Here is a 19588-nt window from a genome sequence, read left to right as displayed (position 1 = left end):
GGGCACAGTACTGGTGGGGACAGGTCTGTCACTGTATAACACTGGGGTACAGTACTGGGTGGGGACGGGTCTGTCACTGTATAACACTGGGGCACAGTACCGGTGGGGACAGGTCTGTCAGTTTTTCAAACTGTTTCTAGTTTTGCTGTCCTGACTTGTGAAGAGGCAGTTCCCCGGTTGATGTGTTTTCTTTGTTTTGGAGTTGGCATGGAATGAGTGACGAATGAGTGTGGGTATCTCTATGCTGTGCCATGGAATGTGGTTGATTTTAGAGAAGGTCTTATTAGGCCATCAGTGCATTCCTGGACCATTCGTGTATGAACAGCATTGCAGCTGGGCTCTGTTTTGAAATCCTTCTGAACAGCTGTCGGAGACAGCAGTATTTCCTGAGCCCTCACTCTGAGGGGCATTGAGAGGGGAGCATTGACCCTCTCGAACATCCAGCTGGTAGTTTCAGCAGTGGAAGATATTTCTGGACCAGTTGCTCTGTCTGTCTATGGCTGCACTATGTGCTATTGTGGGGGTGTTTTTTGCAGGATGTAGGGTGTATATAAAATCTAGTGGGTGCACAGCCCGCCACTTTCCCACTCATGATACGGGAGGTGCATAGGTGCTGAAACCTGCAACCCACCCACTGTACACAAATAAATAATTAAGGGCCACTTTTACTTGCTACAAGCTCAATTAAACCCAATAGTCGGGGAGGGGATGACCTCGTGGTATTCGCAATAATTTATTAATCCTGAAACCCAGGTAGTATTCCAGGGACCTGGGATCGAACCCCACCACAGCAGATGGTGCAATTTGAATTCAATTAATCAACACTCTGGAATTGAGAGTTTAATGATGACCATGAAAGTGTTGCCAATGGGTGGAAAACCCATCTGGCTCACTAATGCCCTTTAGGGAAATCTACCACCCTCCCCTGGTCTAGATCACATGTGCCTCCAGACCTACAGTAATTTTGCTGACCCTTAACTGCCCTCTGGGCGATTAGGGAGGGGCAATGAATTAAAAACAATAGTCTGCCCATGCCAGAATAAAACTGGCACAGTCAAGTGTGGGCAGCCCTTTATCAAATGTTTTGAAATTGGCAGCAGGAAAGGTCAGTACTACCTTTCTTTGTCCATTCCCAGTGGGTAGTCCTCTCCTCCTTTCCTCCCTGGACATTAAAACCTACCCACGCCTCCAGCTCTCTCAAAGCACCAGACCCCACCTCCTTGGCCTTGCTGAGGGGCTACCCAATGCTGTGACATTCCTGGCACCCATGGCACCCCCTTGCCTGTCATCCTGGCAGTCCACACTTCTGAGCTGTTGGTCTACTGGAGCTGCTGGTCAGTTGGTGCAGAGAACCCCTTGACCTAGCACCCCCACCTCACCCCTTCTCTCAGCTTTCTCTCCCACACCCCCCTGACCCCGCCCAGATAACTCACTCCCACAGGTCACCGCCCCACCCTCCCCCCAACATGACCATTGAGGGGTGGATGGGGGGGCACACAACAATTTACAAGCCTCAAAATGGCATCACAGAGAGAAAGTGTTTGAGGTGCACTGTGCTTGGAGATAATGGAAGGGGTTGGGAAGGTGCTGTTGGGGGAGCCTTGGTGAGTCACTGCAGTACATCTTGTAGATGGTGCACATGGCTGCTCACTGTGTGTTGATGGTGGAGGGAGTGCGGAGCCGGAACTGCTTTGTCCTGGATGATATTGAGAGCTACTCGAGTTTCATTGGAGCTGCGCTCATCCAGGAACTGTTTAACTGAACAGAAAAACTCTTTCCTCCAAAGAAATCTTCCCAGCATTTGTTATGTTCCAAACTGTGATATTAAATAAATAGTTACACTTGGTGTCTAAACAAGCCTGACTACTTGAGGTGGAAAAGCTGAAGGAAATCCAGTGCTAACTGTGCTGTCTCCCAGTCACCTCTCTCTCTCTGTCTCTCTCTTTATCTGTCTCTTTCTCTACCTCCCTCACCCAATCCCGGTCTCAGTGAGCCTGGACACACTGTCCCACTCTCCCTTATCTGACTGTATTTGGTAGGGGCTGCTCTCTCTCTGATGCTCCTGTCTGTCCTGGTACACTCCTCCTGCACCACTTACTGTGCCAGAGGGACTGACTGTGAGGTTTGTACAGAAACAGTATGGTTTGACTCTGGATATTGTAAATTGTCTCACATGGAATTTCGCTTTGGAAAACGGCAGCAAGCCGGTCCAGGTGTTGGACATCAGAGTCAAATTCAGTTCAGTACAAACTCTAATCCAAACAGTTTGGTTTCAGCATTGCTAAAAAAGAGACAAGAAGCTGAAGGTCTTGCAGTCATCAGCATGAGGAGTAAGAAGCAGACTTAGAACAAAAAAGAGACACTATTTTCTGCAGAATTAGACAAAGGTTCTGAGTTTGGGCCATTGTTGGCATGGAACTGCAGTTAACTGTCAATCTTCATTCACAGATCAGGCAGCGAGACTCTGATTGATTTTCACGGCAACTTCCTAACCAATCAGAGATTGGCTGCCTCCATGACCACATTTTTATTAAATGAGACCGCGGCAATGTCTGTACAAGTTAGTATTGCTGGTACAAGGAGGGCCTGAGGATTTATCTAATTCTTAGTGTGTGCAAAAAGATCACACCTGTGGGCTCGAGTGATTGTGTTAATTTTGTTTGAGAATAATGGAGAAGGAGTGGCTGGGAGAGCAGGACAACGGAATGGAATGAAAGGAGCGAGGCAAATAAAGAACGAGAGGCAGGAAGGGAAACATTTTGGGGGAGGATGTAATAGAGGGGAGAGGAGGATGGAAAAGGTTATAAGGAGGAATGTGATGCTTCTGTGTACACTCTTAACTTGTCAGGTGCATTGTACGCACATGAAATAGTTTAGAATCTTAGCCAGAACCACCTTTCCTGGCTGACCCTCTGCACTATCCCCATCAAACACTTTCAGCTCAGGAATGGCACACACTCTATCACACCCTGAGCAATGATCATGGGGATAATCAAACACTCCCAAGACTTGTACAGCATGTGGTTGGATACAGGTTAAAGCCCCCTCTAATCTTTTAAACTGAAAGTAAAGCTTCCTATCACTGTCCTCATCCAACCCTCCCAGGACAGGTGCAGCATGGGGTCAGATACAGAGTAAAGCTGCCTCTACACTATCTCCCATCAAACACTCCCAGGACAAGAGTGGCACACACTTGCTAATACACCCTGAGCACTGGTCATGGGGATCATGCATCAGGCAGTGGAATCTTATCCCAAGCACGTTCAGCAGTGGAGAGGAACAGGGAGAGCAGAGGCGGCAGCTGAAAAGTTTTATTGAAGAATGTCCGGTAGGAGTGAGCAGTCAGATTGGTTCTTGTCAGAGGTAGTTCTTGTGCTTGGTTGAGCTGAAACACAGTGTAAAATTTATATTGAGATGGTGTTGATCCCTGCTGCATGGACGTCTGACATTGGTGCAGTGCTGAAGCCTCACATCTGCTGTCAGTACATTCACTGGAACATCGCACTGTTCAGTCCCTGAGTTTTCCCCTTGCTGAGCTAAACTCTCCACCCACATCATCCAGATTTCTGTGAATGAGCAGCTTCTCTGGAACGGAAAGTGATTCACTGAAAAGGATGACCAATCCAACTCTAGCAGCTGGTAATTCTATCACTCCCAGGAGTGTCTTTTTTCTCTTTCTCCTTCACAGTCTAGCTGCCTCTCCTCCTCTCACACTTTCTATTGCTCTTGCTGTCCCTCTTTCTTTTGCTGTCTTAGTGTCTCTGTTTTGTAGTGTCCTCTTCTCTTCCTCTCTTTCTTACATTCATGGAATATAGATATTGCTGGCTGAGACAGCAATTATTGCGCTGGAGAAGATAGTGGTGAGCAGACCCCCTCTCCCCTATTGAACTGTTGTGCTCTGCATTGTGTTGTCATGTCTGTTAATAGACTCCAGGCTGGGAAAATTGAAATCAAAACACGTATGTCTTCATTTGTGGAGACAGTTTATTGAATTCCTCAGTCTTTTGCATCTTGTCCCACATCCAGTACATCCTAGATATAAATTGTTTTTAATCAATCTCATGCTGACATGTTATGACACGCCTCTGGGGCTAGTGGGATTTGAAACCAAGACCTTTTGGCTAGGATTGGGACACCAACTCCACACCACAACAGCCCTTAAAGGACGCTCAGGAATCAGATGAATTTTTACAAGAATGGTTTCATAGTCATGAGATAATTACTCTTCATTTTTTAAAAATTCAAATGCCATCATCTGCCATGTTGAGTTTGTAAACAGTGTGCCTGGATCATTAGCAGGATTACTAATCCAATGACAGTGCCATTATCTATTGCGCTTACCCAGGGTTATTACTGATGCACTTTGGAAGAAGGACAGCACAAGGGAGTACTCAATGATTGTCAGGACACTAGGAAGCTCAGAGTTGCTTGTACATGGATCCCTGAATGTGGCAGGACAGGTTTATGGGATGGATAAGAAGGAATATGAGACACTTGCTTTTATCAATCGAGGCATAGATTATAAGAGCAGGGAGGGTATGATGGAGATGTGCAGGACTTTGGTGTGGTCACAGCTGGAGCACTGTCTGCAGTTCTGGTCAGTGCACTATAGGAAGGATGTGATTGCAATGGAGGAGATGCAGAGGAGATTCACCAGGATGCTGCCTGGGATGGACCAGTTTAACTATAAAGAGAGGCTGGATACACTCGGGTTGTTATCTTTGTTGCAGGGAAGGCTGAGGGGGACCTGATAGAGGTGTATAAGGTTATGAGGGGCAAGGACAGGGTTGATAGAAAGCAACTGATCTCCTTGGTTGAAGGGTCAATAACAAGGGGGCATAATTTTAAAGTGAAAAGCAGGAGGTTTAGAGGGGATTTAAGGAAAACCTTTTTCACCCAGAGAGTTGAGGAGGGCAGGTCTGGAATGCACTGCCTGGGAGAGGAGTTGAGGTGGGAAACCTCACAACCTTTAGAACATACTTGGATGAGCACTAAAATGTCACAACATTGAAGGCTATTGGCCTAGTGCAGGAAAGGGGGTCTAGCGTAGATTTAGAGACATTTGTTGGTGTTGACTTGAGGGGCAGAAGGACCTCTTCTGGACTGCATGATTGAAATAATGAATCCTTTAGTAGAGATAGGGCACTACCACAGGAGCCCCCTGCTCCCTGTATGTTCTTCTGTAATTACTAGGCACCACCTGTTTCTTTTTAAGAATTTTCTAAGATAATTTTTAAACATGTTTTTCTCTTCAGTTAAGTAATTACACACCTTTTGAGCAGGTGGGACTTGAAGCTGGGTCTCCAGGGTCAGAGGTAGGGACACAACCACTGCACCACAAGAGACCCTCCTGTTTATTTTTAACCTTAAATAAAGACATTAACAAACTGAACAATGTGATTAACCAAATGTTAACAATGCCGACAGTGCTGTTTGGAAGGGACTTCTTGGATTTCACACTCTTTCTTGCTCTCTCTATTTCTCTTTTGCTAGCCTAATCTCCTACTCCTTTTGTCCTTCTCTCTATCTGCATCTCGGCCCCTAACCCAGGGCACTCTGACGTTACAGCCTAATTGCCTGAGGGTAGATCACTGTGCATTGACAGGAATGGGATCTTGTACATTCTGACCAATGAGGTTCTGACATTTCATTGGGTGGCCATTTTGCTCAAGGCACTGGGTTTGTGATTGCAGCTTTCATTTACAGATCTCCCTTTAACAAAGAAACCTAACCCTTCACTGAGATACAATGATCGAAAGTGACAGCTAGACCTGCAGACAGTCAACTTGCTGTTGTGACTGGGATTCAGTGGGGAGTCTACAGTTTTATTGACCTGGGATTCTATCCTCAGGCTCTAACTCCCAGTTTGCTCCAACAGATGGTAACAGGCAGGTATATATGTGTTTGTAACGTGAAGATCAGTCAACTGGATTCCAGTTTCCTGGTTTCAGAAGGATCAATCCATGTGCATCCACTTGCTGCCCTCAGCAACATCATCCAAAGACACAGCATTCGTTTTTCACAGCTACACCTCAGCTCCTCTGCTGTCTCAGAATTATCATTCCACTGCTCACATCCAGCACTGAACAATCAGAAAGTTCCTCCCATTTCAATATTGGCAAGGCTGAAATTATTGTTCTCAGGCCCAAATCCAAACTCTGCTCCCCAGCGACCAATTCCATCCCTCTCCCTTGCAACAATCTGAGGCTGAACTCATCTGTTTGTAAAAACCAAAAGAACTGTTGGATGCTGTAAATCAGAAACAAACTTCTGACAGCATCTACGAAGAGAAATCAAAGTTAACGTTTCGAGTCCGGTGACCCTTCCTCAGGACTTCACAGATGCTGCCAGACCTGCTGAGCTTTTCCAGCAACTTCTGTTTTTGTTGTCATCTATTTGTAACATTGTGTGACTATTTTCAATCGGTGGGTCATCATTAAGACTGCCTGTTTTTCTAATCACCCTGTTCAGAGATGTTATTACACACCTTTGGAGCAGATGGGATTTGAATCCAGCCCTCCTGATCCAGGGGCAGGGACACCACCACCGCGCTACAACAGGCCCCTTTTTGACCCTGTCACTGCCTTGGCTTCTCTGCTACTGAAACCCTCACTTGTCCCTCTGTTACCTCCAGTGCTGACTATTTGTACACACTCCTGACTGGCATCCCACTTAGATAGCCTCTGGAAACTTGAGGGTATGTAAAATTCAGCTGCCAATGTCATAACTTGCTCCAAATTCCATTCACCCATTACCTGTAGTCTCCTTGACCTACACCAGGTCTCAGTAAACCAACACTTTGATTTTAAAAATGCCATTCTTGTTTTCAGATCTCTCCATGGCTCCATCCTCTCATATCCCTGTAATCCCCTGCAGCCCCACAAGCCTCCAAGCAATTATCACATTCTGGCCTTTAGAGTGTTGCCAATTTTAACTGCCCCACCACTGGTAACAGTGTTGTTTGTTACCTGGGATATAAGCTCTGGAGTTTGCCTCCTGAGTCCTGTTTGCCTTCCTCATCTTCTTTTGGACAAAGCTACCTCTTTCAGCAAGCAGTTTTTACATCCAACCTAATCTCTTACAGCGTGTTTCAGTGCCACATTTTGTTTTATAATACAGCTTTGAAGTACCTTGAGACATTGTGTTATGTTAAAAGCACTTCATTAATACAAATTGTTGTTGTTGTATAAATTCCCATCATGCTGATCATTTCAGCACTCCACAACAATTGATGGAGCCAAGGAAAAAGACTGACAGGAATCCAGCTTTAGAAAACACCAGGGTTTCTGAGAATCTGTCCCACTGAGTCCAGCTGCAGGAAACGGAAGGCTTGCCCACCCTCTCCTTGCCCTTCCTGTGCTTGTATTTGATCTGATTCAAGCCGCACGTCTATTACCATCTCAAATGCTGCATGAAATGGAACATTTCCTCAGATCATAACTGGGTGTGGGCCAACTTTAAGACTCTTGTCCTCTCTGTGCTGTTGAAGCTGGCCCTCTTTCTACACTAGTATTAGATTGGGACAGTGTAGAGGAAGCTTTACTCTGTATTTCACCCTGTGCTATTCCTGTCCTGGGAGTGTTTGATGGGGGGACAATGAAGAGGGAGCTTTACTCTGTATCTAACCCCGTGCTGTCCCTGTCCTGGCAGTGTTTGAAGTTGAGCTAAAAAGTGTTTGCTTACTAGAGTTGGAAGCTCTCACTATGAGGTCTCTGTGCTCTGGCAAAAATGAGGTGTTATATCCAAACCTCTTCACATCTTTCTGACTTGATTTTTTGTTTGATATAGATGGTCTTTACAGATGGTCGAGTTGAAACCACTGTGTGCCCAGGACTGCTAGATTTTCTGCCTCTCAGTTCAATGCACGAGAGGAGCTTCTCTTTATCTAACATTGACTTATCAGCATAGTAGAGGATTTTAATTCAGTATTTGGACACTGCACACATTAACTCTCTAATCACCCACTGTAAACACTTGATGGCCCCTAAAGGGAATTTAATGAATGCAAATTGCAGCAAATGAGTTACCATGGAGATTAAAAGGTCAGGACATCGGGCTCACTGGCTGGTTTTCTGGACAATGGGCTTGTGTCACACAGCCTGTGGTAGATTGTAAAGGTGCATTAGTGAGGTGGCGGTGGCCCTGGGTGGGTTGTAAATTGCAGACAGAGTGAGTGAGGCCCAGCAAGGGAATGCAGTGACCTGTTCTGGACAATCACATTTCCTTAGCAACATGAGGCTTCCCTCCTGGATCAGCTTCTCTGTGTCCCGAGGATAAAGCAAAGATCTGGATTAGATATCTAGGAATAAAGGGAGAGGAAACTCAGGCACGATTCCTGCTCCCACTCACTATCACCCTGGTTAGCACTGCCTGTGGAGACTGTTGGAACTGGGTTCAGTTCTGGGCATCTCAGAATGGAGATAATGACGCAGAGAAGGAGCAGAACAGATTCACCATTGAAAGGTTAAGTCATGAGGCCAGTCCTGCAGACAAGGCTCATAATGCTTGGCATAACAGATCAAAGGTTGGTCTGAGTGAGGTGTTTAAGACGATTAAGAAAATTGTGACAAATTTTATAAGATACTGGTTCTGCTGCAGTTCCAGGAACCCCACTTTCTGAGGGATGTGGAGGGTCTGGAGAGGGCACAGTACAGGTTTACAAGAATGGTTCCAGGGATGAGAGACTTCAGTTTTGAAGAGGGATTGCAGAAGTTGGGACTGTTTTCACAGTAGAAGAGAAGGCCGAGAGGAGATGTCACAATCTTGAGGAGCTGGGACAGAATAGGGAGAGAGAGACTGTTTCCTTGGGAGAAAGGTTGTAAAGTTGAAGGGACCGATTTAAAAAAGAAATTAGAGGCAAATTTATTACACTGAGGGTGGTTTGCATGTGAAATGAACTTTCAGATGAAGTGGCGGGTACAGGTACAATTACAACGTTTAAAAGACATTTGGATAGATACATGAATAGGAAATGTTTGGAGGGATATGGACCAGGAGTTGGCAGGTGGGACTAGTTTAGTTTGGGATTACAGTCGGTTGGACTGAAGGGTCTGTTTCCATGCTTTATAACTGTATGATTCTACAAGGCTATGTTATTAAAAGAAACTCATCTCCTCATGATTAACCCTTAGAGAAGTGTGGCACAGTGCAAAGTGATTAGCACTGCTGCCAAGAGGGGAATAGATAAGGTGAATAGCAAAGGTCTTTTCCCCAGGGTAGGGGAGTTTAAAACTAAGGGGCATATTTTTAAGGTGTGAGGAGAAAGATTTAAAAGGCTCCGCAGGGGAAACTTTTTCACACAGAGGATGGTTTGTATGCGGAATGAAATGCCAGAGGAAATGGGTAGATGTGGGTACAGTTACAACATTTAAACGATATTTGGACAGGTACATGAATAAGAAAGTCTTAGAGGGATAATGGGCCAAATGCAGGCAAATGGAAGTAGTTTATTTTGGGAGACCTGGTTGGCATGGACGAATGGGACCAAAGAGTCTGTTCCTGTGCTGTATGACTCTTTGACCATGACATACTCTCTCTCTCTCTCAAGTTTTTCTGTCAGTTATTAAATCAGTACCCTCCGGTTGCCAACTGTCTTGTCATTGCAAACAGCTTCTCGCAATCTACTTTCTCAAACCATTTATTGTCTGAGCCATCCATGAAATCTCCATGGAACAATCCCAGTTTCTCCAGTCTCTGCACATTAACTCAAGCTCCTTGACCTTGGGACCATTTGAATAAGTCTCTTCTGCACTCTGTCTAATATTTTGACAGCTTTCCTGAGTTGCAGCATGGTCAATGTTATAGGTGCTATATAAATACAAGCTGTTGCTGTTGTTTACTTTCAAACTGCTCCTTGAAATTAGTTGGAAGATTGGAGATCAAATCTGAGAGATTCCTGGTCTGTGTAACTGCAACTGTTCACCACATCCACAAACATCCCACTCCCTCCACCACCGACGCTCAGTAGCAGCAGTGTGTACCATCTACAAGATGCACTGCAGAAATTCACCAAAGATCCTCAGGCAGCACCTTCCAAACGACCACGACCACTTCCATCTAGAAGGACAAGGGCAGCAGATACATGGGAACACCACCCCCTGCAAGTTCCCTCCAAGCCACTTACCATCTTGACTTGGAAATATATCACCGTTCCTTCAGTGTTGCAGAGTCAAAATCCTGGAATTCTCACCCTAAAGGCGTTGTGGGTCAACCTCACAGAACATGGAGTGCAGCAGCTCAAGAAGGCAGCATTCCAGGAGAAAGCTTGAGCCTTTACTCATCCTTTCAATGCACCTTCAGCCACTGGCAACATGTTTGTATTACCCTTAGCAATCCATTAATGTTTGCTGGGATACTGATCTGTTAGACAACATTCTTGTGTGTCACTAACAAATTTACTGTATAAATACACATATCAAATCAAGATGATAAGTTTATACAAAATCTATCCTCTCCTTCAGCCCCAGTACTTCGCCCTATCTCTGTCACCTCCTCTAGCCCCTACACCTTTCCCTGTATCTGTAACCTGCACCAGCCCCTACACCACTCTCCATCTCATCAATCATCTCCAGTCCCTACACCCTTCCCTAACTCTGGAACTTCCTCCATCACCTACACCTCTCCATATCTCTGGGACTTCCTCCAACCCCAGGCCTCTAGGTGATCTCCATGCTGTTCCAGTCCTGGTTTCCTGAGTATCCCTGATTTTAATCTTCCTGTTGTTGGTGGCCATATCTTCAGCTGCGTGGACCCAATCTCTCGGATTTGCTCCCTCCCCAGCTCTCTCACACACAAACATAGGAAATTGAAGCAGAAGTAGGCTACTTTGCCCTTTAAGCCAGGTCCCCCATTCAAAATGATCATGGCTGATCATCAGTCCCCTGTTCCCACTTTCTCCCGATACCCTTAGATCCTTTTAGCCTTAACAACTATAACTCCTTCTTGGCCTTAACCACTTTCAACGGCAGAGAATTCCACAGGCTCACCACTCTTTGGGTGAAGACATTTCTCCTCAGCTCAGTCCTAAATGGCCTACCCAGTATCCTTAGAGAACTTTAATATCTGTGATACCTCACCTCATTTAAAACACCTCGCAAAGCTTGCCAAGTGTTCAGGTCAGCTGGCCTATTATCCCCGATGTGGCTCAGTATCAAATTCTGTTTTGACAGTCTGAAGTCTTACTATGTCCTAGGTGCTTTAAAAATGCAAGTTGTTGTTAGTGATGCAGTATGTTATTGTCAGGGTGAAACATGGGACCACACTGTCCAATAGCATATCACAAGTCCTGGTTTACGCTCTGCATAACAGGCTGTTTTGAAGTGAAAGGAAAATGGATCCTGATGGAAAAAAGATCCAGTAGCAGATTCGCCTCTGTCTGAGAAGTTCATTGTTCTCACATGTTTAGTATTTTAAGGGATGGAATTTTCCAATGAAGAATATTTATGATTAGTCCAAATTCCATTTTTAAAAAAGAAAACAAGCAGTTGATGGTTATCATGGTGAGTGAGCATCTTGGAAATGGTCAAAAAGTCACAGAAAACATTTAATCCTGACCGTATCTTCTGCATTTGTCTGGGAACAAGCTGTGAGGAAGGGAAGGAATGGAGCAGACAGAGTGTTGACTGGGAAGTGAGCACGGGCTGAGAATCTCAGGACCCTGATCTCAAAAAAAAAGTCCCTGGCTCGCCCCAGCCCCTGGAGATAGGATGTCTGCTCTGTTGTTGGCTGTCCCTCAGAAAATGTCCAAAAACTGAGAGAGAACTTGGCAGCTAGCTCTTGAATGTGTATTTTTACAACTGGTTGAATATAACCAAGAGTTAGATCATTGCACTATACATAGAATTGGTTATTATTAGACAATACATGAGGCTCAATGAGATTGGGGATGGAGGAAAGGATTTGGGGGACAGAAATGATAAATCATTAAAAGCTGCCACACAGTTTAGCAAAGCAGGAAAAACACTTTCTGTAATTCATTTTGCAAAGAACAGAATTGAAAATCAGAGGAAAGTGATAACAAGGTGTAGAGCTGGATGAACACAGCAGGCCAAGCAGCATCAGAGAAGCAGGAAGGCTGACGTTTTGGGCCTAGACCCTTCTTCAGAAATGGGGGAGGGGAAGGGGATTCTGAAATAAATAGGGAGAGAGGGGGAGGCGGATAGAAGATGGATAGAGGAGAAGATAGGTGGAGAGGAGACAGACAGGTCAAAGAGGCGAGGATGGAGCCAGTAAAGGTGAGTGTAGGTGGGGAGGTAGGGAGGAGATAGGTCAGTCCAGGGAGCTTTCCTGCTTTCCAGCCTTCCTGTTCCTCTGATGCTGCTTGGCCTGCTGTGTTCATCCAGCTCTACAGATTCTCCAGCATCTGCAGTTCCTGCTGTCTCTGAAAATCAGAGGAGTTCTGTTAAACTTGTTTCAAGTCTTGGTGTGAGCAATCTTAGATCACTGTGAACAGTCCTGAATAATTTCTACATGTGAAAGGGGGCTTTTTCAGAATGGCAGCTGGTGACTAGTGGAGTTCTTCAGGGTTGTGTTAGGACCACAACTATTGACGTTGCACATTCATGATCTGGACGAAAGAACTGAGGGCATTGTTACTAAGTTTGCAAGTGACACAAAGATGGGTGGAGGGACAGATAGTGTTGAGGAAGCAGGAAGGCTGTAGAAGGACTGAGAACAGGGTAGGAGAGTGGGTAAAGCAGTGGCAGATGGAATACAATGTGGGAAAGTGTGCGGTTATACACTTTGGTAGGAAGAGTAGAGGCGCAGACACTTTTCTAAATGGGGCAAGGCTTCGGAAACCTGAAGCACAAAGGGACTTGGGATTTCCTAAGGCTAATGCGGAGGTTCACTTGGCAGGTAGGAAGATAAACACAATGTTAGCATTCGTTATGAGGTGTTTAGAATACAAGAGGAGACATGTTCTACTGAGGCTGTATAAGGCTCTGGTCAGACCGCATTTATGATATTGTGAGCAGTTTTGGGCCCTGTATCTAAGCAAGGATATGCTGACATTGGAGGGCGTCTAGATAAGGTTTATAAGAATAATCCCAGGGATGCAGGGCTTGTCATATGAGGAGTGGTTGAGGACTCTGGGTCTGTACTTGATGGAGTTTAGAGGGATGGGGGGTATTTCATTGAAATTTACAGAATACTAAAAGGCATGGATAGATTGGACGTGGAGAAGATGTTTTCATGAGTGGGAAAGACGAGGACCCGAGGACAGAGCTTCAGACTGAAGGGACGACCCTTTAAATCTGAGAGGAGGGAGACTTTCTTCAGCCAGAGGGTGATGAATCATAGAAGACTGTAGAGGTGAAGTCATTGAGTGTATTTAAGACAGAGTTGGAAAGGTTCTTGATTGGTAAGGGGATGAAGGGTTACAGGCAGAAGGCAGGAAAATGGGACTGAGATTCTCACAGGTACCTGGACTACACCCTCCTCTCAACCACCTTTCTGCAAGAATGTGATCCCCTGCTCCCAATTCCTCCGCCTCCACCATGACTGCTCCCAAGATGGGACGTTCCACTCCCAAACATCCCAGATGTCCTCCTATTTCAAGGACCGTAACGTCCCCCCTCTATTGATCAAAAATGCCCTCAACCGCATCTTTTGCATTTCCTGCACTTCTGCCCTCACATCCCCTCCCCCCAACAAAAAACAAAGACAGAATCCCCCTTGTCCTCACATTATCACCCCACTAACCTCTGTATCCAACATATCATTCTCCACCACTTCTGCCACCCACAATCTGACCCCACAACGAAAGATATATTTCTCTCCCCACCCCTATCTGTCTTTCATAGGGACCGTGCTGTCCGCGAATCCCTCGTCTGCTCCATACTCCCCACTAATTCCACCACCCCTAACACCTGTCCCTGCAAACGCAGGAAGTGCTACACCCGCCCCTACACCTCTCCCCTCACCTCCGTTCAAGGCACCAAACGAACCTTTCACATCAGACAGAGGTTCACCTGCACATCCGTCAATGTGGCCTATTGCGTCCGCTGCTCCCGATGTGGCCTCATTTACATCGGTGAGACCAAGTGGAGGCTTGGAGGCCGCTTTGTAGAGCACCTGCACTCTGTTTGCGACAAACAACAACACCTCCCATTCTTGAACCACTTCAGCTCCCCCTCCCACTCCCTGGGCGACATGTCCATCCTGGGCCTCCTCCAGTGCCGCAATGACGCCACACGGAAGATGGAGGAGCAGCACCTCATATTCCGCCTTGGGAGCCTACAGCCCAATGGCCTAAACATGGATTTCACCAGCTTTAAAATCTTCCCACCTCTGGCCTCATCCCATGCCCAACCCTCCCTCTCATCCCTGCCTCCTTGACCTGACACAACCTGTCCCGTCTTCTCTCCTAGCTATCTCCCTCTCATCCTCGTCTCCTTGACTTGTCCATCTTCTCTCCCACCTATCCGGTCCTCCCACCTCACTGACCAATCCCCACCACTCCCTACTTACACTCACCTATCACCATCCCACCTACCTTCCCCAGCCCCACCCCTCCTCTCTATTTAGTTCGGAGCTCCCTTACCCCTCCCCATTTCTGAAGAAGGGTCCCAACCCGAAACGTCAACTTTCCTGCTCCTCTAATGCTGCCTGACCTGCTGCGTTCCTCCAGCTCCACACTGTGTTTTCTCTGACTCCAGCATCGGCAGTTCTTGCTATCTTTGAGAAACATATCAGCCATGCTCAGATGGCATAGCAGATTTGATGGGCTGAATGGCCTAATTCTGCTCCTATATCTTAAATCTTATGGATATAGAAACACTGGAGAAGGTGCAGCAAAGTTTATAAGGGTGATGCCAGACTGAGAGGAAAGGTTGAATAGACTGAAACTCTTCTCTAAAAGAAGAAAAGGCTGAGGATGAAATAGAGAAGTCTTAAAATCATAAAGGAGTTTGATAGGGTAGATGTAGAGGAGATGTTCCACTGTGGGGAAATCCAAAAGTAGGGATCATAAATATAGGACAGTCATGAATAAATCCAATAAAAAGTTCAAGAGGAATATTTTTATCTCGAAAGCAGTGAGAATGTGCTCACACTCCTATGAGGAGTGGTTGAATAACATGGAGATTTTTTAAACGGAAGGCGGATTAACATAGCGGGAGAACGAAGGAGAAGGATAGGGTGAGGTGAGGAGGACTGAGAGAAGCTTGTGAGGACAATAAACAATGGCTGAACTGCCTCTGCTGTAAGTGTTATGCAGTATGGAATTTATGCAGATCAATCAAGCTTCAAGTGTTTAGATTGGCATGTTAACTAATGTCTTTCCCTAGGTAAGGGAGAGGGAAACAGGCAGTGCTCCTTCTCCTGATGACAGTTCAGGTAGTATTGCTGGATAGTGTGTGACTGGAGTCAGGGGTCTGTGTGGCTGTAACACCTTCTGTAGCAGCATCGTCAGTTAGCTTGCTCTGAAGTGAATAATAAAAACCTAGAATATAAATCTCATCATTGGTAATGGTGACTATGACACTATCATTGATTATTGTTAAACCCATCTGGTTTACTCAGGGATGGAAATCAACCATCCTTACCTGGTCTGGCCTACATGTGACTCCAGACCAACAGCAGTTTGACTGACTCTTAACTGCCCTCTGGGCAATTAGGAATGGGTAATAAATGCTGGCCCATGAATGAATAAAAATAAAAACAGTCAGGCGCATCAGCCAGATATTAAGAGGACTGACACTGTACTGTTCCAACACTTGACACAAGTGGCAGAGTGAAAGACACAGTCTGGGTTAAAGGTGCATATGGAAAACATTCTGAATTGCTGTGTGATGTGACATGCAACACCTGTTGCTATCAGCATGGAACTGGCTGTCTGCCTGATGATCAGTTACATTCTATTATTTCTGTTCTGTAACAGGCATCAGGAATAGCTCTGAGCTCATCCAGCCTCTTGTCCTCTCTACAGCTTCTCACTGTCTCTGATATTTTGAGTAACAGCCCCACTCCCTGCTATGGGTTCCACACTAGGGGGTTAATTGCATTGTGTGCTGTGACACTGAGGCACACAGTTCAGAAAATCCCTGGTTCAAAGTTGGTCCATACTGATTCCACCTGAACCTCTAGGAATACCATCACTGACCTGGATTAAGGAATTAAGAACACCTTATCCAGAGAATACGAAACACACTACCACAGGGAATGGCTGAGGTAATAAAATTGATGCATTTAAGGGGAAGCTGGATAAACACAAGGAGAAAGAAATAGGTGCACTTACAATTTGGGTGAGAAGAAAAGAAGGTGGCGAGAGGGACAAACAGTGTGATCACAGTCACACAGTGAGCAATGGATCTACTGGATTATAAATTTCATACAGGTGTTAGGACAATTCATGATCTCTGTTCTCGTGTTTTGGCTCAATTCACACTCCGTACTATCCCATGACAAATTAGCAAAAAATCAATAGTGGGGCAGGAGGCAGAATACTCTGGAAAAGACAGGAACTGGAACTACAGATATGCAGTAATTGCGCCCATAGCTCCAGTGCAAATTCAACAATGGGCTCTAATACTAAGTGTGTATAATTACAAGTTGGAACACTGTGCGGGAGGCCAAGTAGCGAATGTGGATGCATTGAGCCGCCTCCCACTGGCAGATACACCCCCGATGGTACTGCCCTCTGCATCAATAAGTTACCCCTCACGTCCTATTTGAATCTTTCCCCTCTCATTTTAAACTTATGCTTTCTAGTTTTGAGTCCTCCACTGTAGGAAAAAGACCTTGCCTATTCAAGTTTCTTGGTTTTCCTACCTTTTCATTCACACAGAAAGAATGAAGAGAGAGAGATGTTTTCTAATTGCTGGCCCTAAAGGTGTCGGGCTGCTCTGTATTGATAGAGCTGGGCCAATCTGAGGGCTGTCATCAGGCCATTTTCCCTGAACTCGAAAAGGGAGCCACTTTGACTCAATAATGTACTAATCTCTCTGCTCCAACAACATAGCCTTGTCCAATTAAAAATCTGCCATATGACCTTTTTCCAAGTTGCGAAACTCCTGGTGTTTCAGCTAAATAGCAGAATCTGACCTCTAGTCCAGTTTAGGATTCAAAAAAGGATTCTATGAGGTCCCTTACACTGAATGCAATTTCATGTGCTTCTCCATAACATGGTTTCTCTCTGATGTGTTCCCTAAACAGCTGAAAGAGCCATTGCAGCCAGAAAGCTCCCTCCCTGCACCCGCCCCGATAAGGATATGGGTCAGCTTCGAGTGGAGCTAGTTTACCAGGATGAAACGATGCAAACAGCACACGCTGGGTGGGGGAGAATCATGCTTCGTGATCCTATTGGCTGTTTATAATCTTTATTGAACTTTCAGTCCCTTTAGTTTTATACTTTAAACCCCTTGAAATAAAAGCTAGCGTACCATATTTCTTCCTAATTGCTTGCTGTTACCTTTCTGACATCCTGACACACACCGTCAGACAGACACACACCCACTCCTTGCTTTGTAGTGAGATGACTAACTTAAATTATAAAATGAAAGAACACAAATGAAAAGAAAGCTTTAAGCCTAAGTGATGTTTATGGTGTCATGGAATTACATGGACTCCTGTCACAGTGATTAATCTCTCTCTGTCTCCCTCGTCCAGCTGTGGTAGGAATGGGATTTGCTCAGGATCCTAACTTGGCCCATGGCTGTGCTCAAGGGAGCTGCTATCCTGCTACTGGGGACCTGCTGGTGGGTCGTCAGAACAAGCTAACAGCATCGTCCACTTGTGGCCTGAGGAGGCAGCAGCCGTACTGCATTGTGAGTCACCTGCAGGTATGTGCAACTAAACGGGAGGTGGGAATGGGTATCTACAGGCATCAGTACAATGCCAGCTCTGGTTTGTCATACACCTGCTGGTTTAAACATGTGGCATTTGATCACGTGACACCATTCCTGACACTGAATCAGATGACTTTTGATCACATGACACTTGTCTATTGTCTTTATATTTGTAAAGTGTCATAGTAATATCACTGATAAAATAATTATCGCATGTTTTCTAGTGAGATGAAGAACAATATTTTTGAATAAACAGAGGGAAAGAAGGAATAAAAGGTATAAGGCAGCATGTTTCAAACTGTGGATCCTGACCCCGGCTGGGATCACAGAGAGAGCAGCTGGGCCTGTGTGTCCTCCCTCCCAGGTTGGTGCCAGCTCTGCCCTTGTGCCTCTTGGCTCTCACTCTCAGCAGCTCCCTCTTCTTCTCCAAACCACTGAGCAGCTCGGCCTCCCCATTGGTACGCAGTGAGAGCGTGTGGGTGTGTGTCAGAGAGAATGGATTTGTGAGAGTGTGAGAGAGTGGGTGTGCGTGAGACTTCTGTGTGTATATGTGTGGGTGTGTACGTGTGTACGTGTGTGTCAGTGTGTATGAGAGTGTGTATGTGCGTGTGTGCGCACGTGGATGTGTGTGAGTGTAAGAGTGTGTGTGTCTGTAGTTATGTTTGTGTGTGTGTGGATATGTTTGAGTTTGTGTTGGGGGGGATTGTGTGGGTGTATCTGTGTGTGTGGATATGTTTGAGTTTGTGTGGGGAGGGAATGTGTGGGTGTATCTGTGTGTGTGGATATGTATGCGTTTGTGTGGGTGTATCTGTGTGTGTGGATATGTTTGTGTTTGTGTGGGGGGGGATTGTGTGGGTGTATCTGTGTGTGTGGATATGTTTGCATTTGTGTGGGTGTATCTGTGTGTGTGTATGTTTGAGTTTGTTTGGGGGGGATTGTGTGGGTGTATCTGTTTGTGTGGATATGTTTGAGTTTGTGTTGGGGGGGGATTGTGTGGGTGTATCTGTGTGTGTGGATATGTTTGAGTTTGTGTCGGGGGGGGAATGTGTGTGTGGGTTGAGGCAGTGATTGATTGATGTGGTGTTATTGATATGCGGGCTGTTACCAGTCCATTCATGTGCTATTTCAGATAGTGTTGGTGAAGTGGGTGATGAGGATACATTAAAGATAGATACAATGGAAAATGAGATAGAGAGTTTTTAATAGTCTCAGTTCACAGCTTAACTAAGCAGCTGCTGAGTGGAGTCAGAGGGATCCAAATTATTCTGAGCTTCAAATGGAGGTCATGATCTTTAGCTGGAGAGGTCAGAGTTCAATGGATGATGCCCAGCCAGGATTACTGAGTGGTGGTTATCTGCAGTGGGCATCTGTGCAGAGAGGTGTTGGTACGTCCCTGCAGAAACAACAGGACGAGACAGGGTGGGAGGGTGGAGAGGCGACACGAAGGACAGAGGGATGCCGTTCCCTGAGGGGCGAGCTTATTGAGTTCCCCGTCTGAGCTGCGGTGAAAAACCTACACAGGAGCCTAATCTCAAGCCTCCACTCAACTGGACCCTGGAGAATGAGTGGAGAATCAACCAGTGTTCCTGTTCTTCATCCCACCTCTGGCAGTCCCGCTGGGAATGCTAAACATGGGTATTGTGTAGACGGGGATTGAGCTCAGCAATGTGCATGGTTGAACAAACTGCAAATATTAACTGGCAATGCACATTAATAATGGTCGTATGATTACAGTGTCAGTCTGTACGTAGGACCCTGTACCCCAGTGAGAGTCAGTGTGTGTGTGGGACTGTACCCCAGTG

General features: G+C 45.8%; 1 protein-coding gene across 1 annotated transcript in view; it reads left to right on the top strand.

Moving 5' to 3' along the window:
- lamb2 (laminin, beta 2 (laminin S)) overlaps window positions 1-19588 on the top strand; it is a 141876-nt gene that overhangs the window by 2894 nt on the left and 119394 nt on the right. The window contains exon 2 of the mRNA XM_048606656.1: window positions 17608-17780. Coding sequence (XP_048462613.1) covers window positions 17608-17780 — 173 coding nt within the window. The remainder of the gene's footprint in view (window positions 1-17607; window positions 17781-19588) is intronic.

The sequence above is a fragment of the Rhincodon typus genome, chromosome 16 (genome assembly GCF_021869965.1).
Source record: "Rhincodon typus isolate 14 chromosome 16, sRhiTyp1.1, whole genome shotgun sequence".
Lineage (NCBI taxonomy): Eukaryota > Metazoa > Chordata > Chondrichthyes > Orectolobiformes > Rhincodontidae > Rhincodon > Rhincodon typus.
This window is presented reverse-complemented; position numbering and strand designations above follow the sequence as displayed.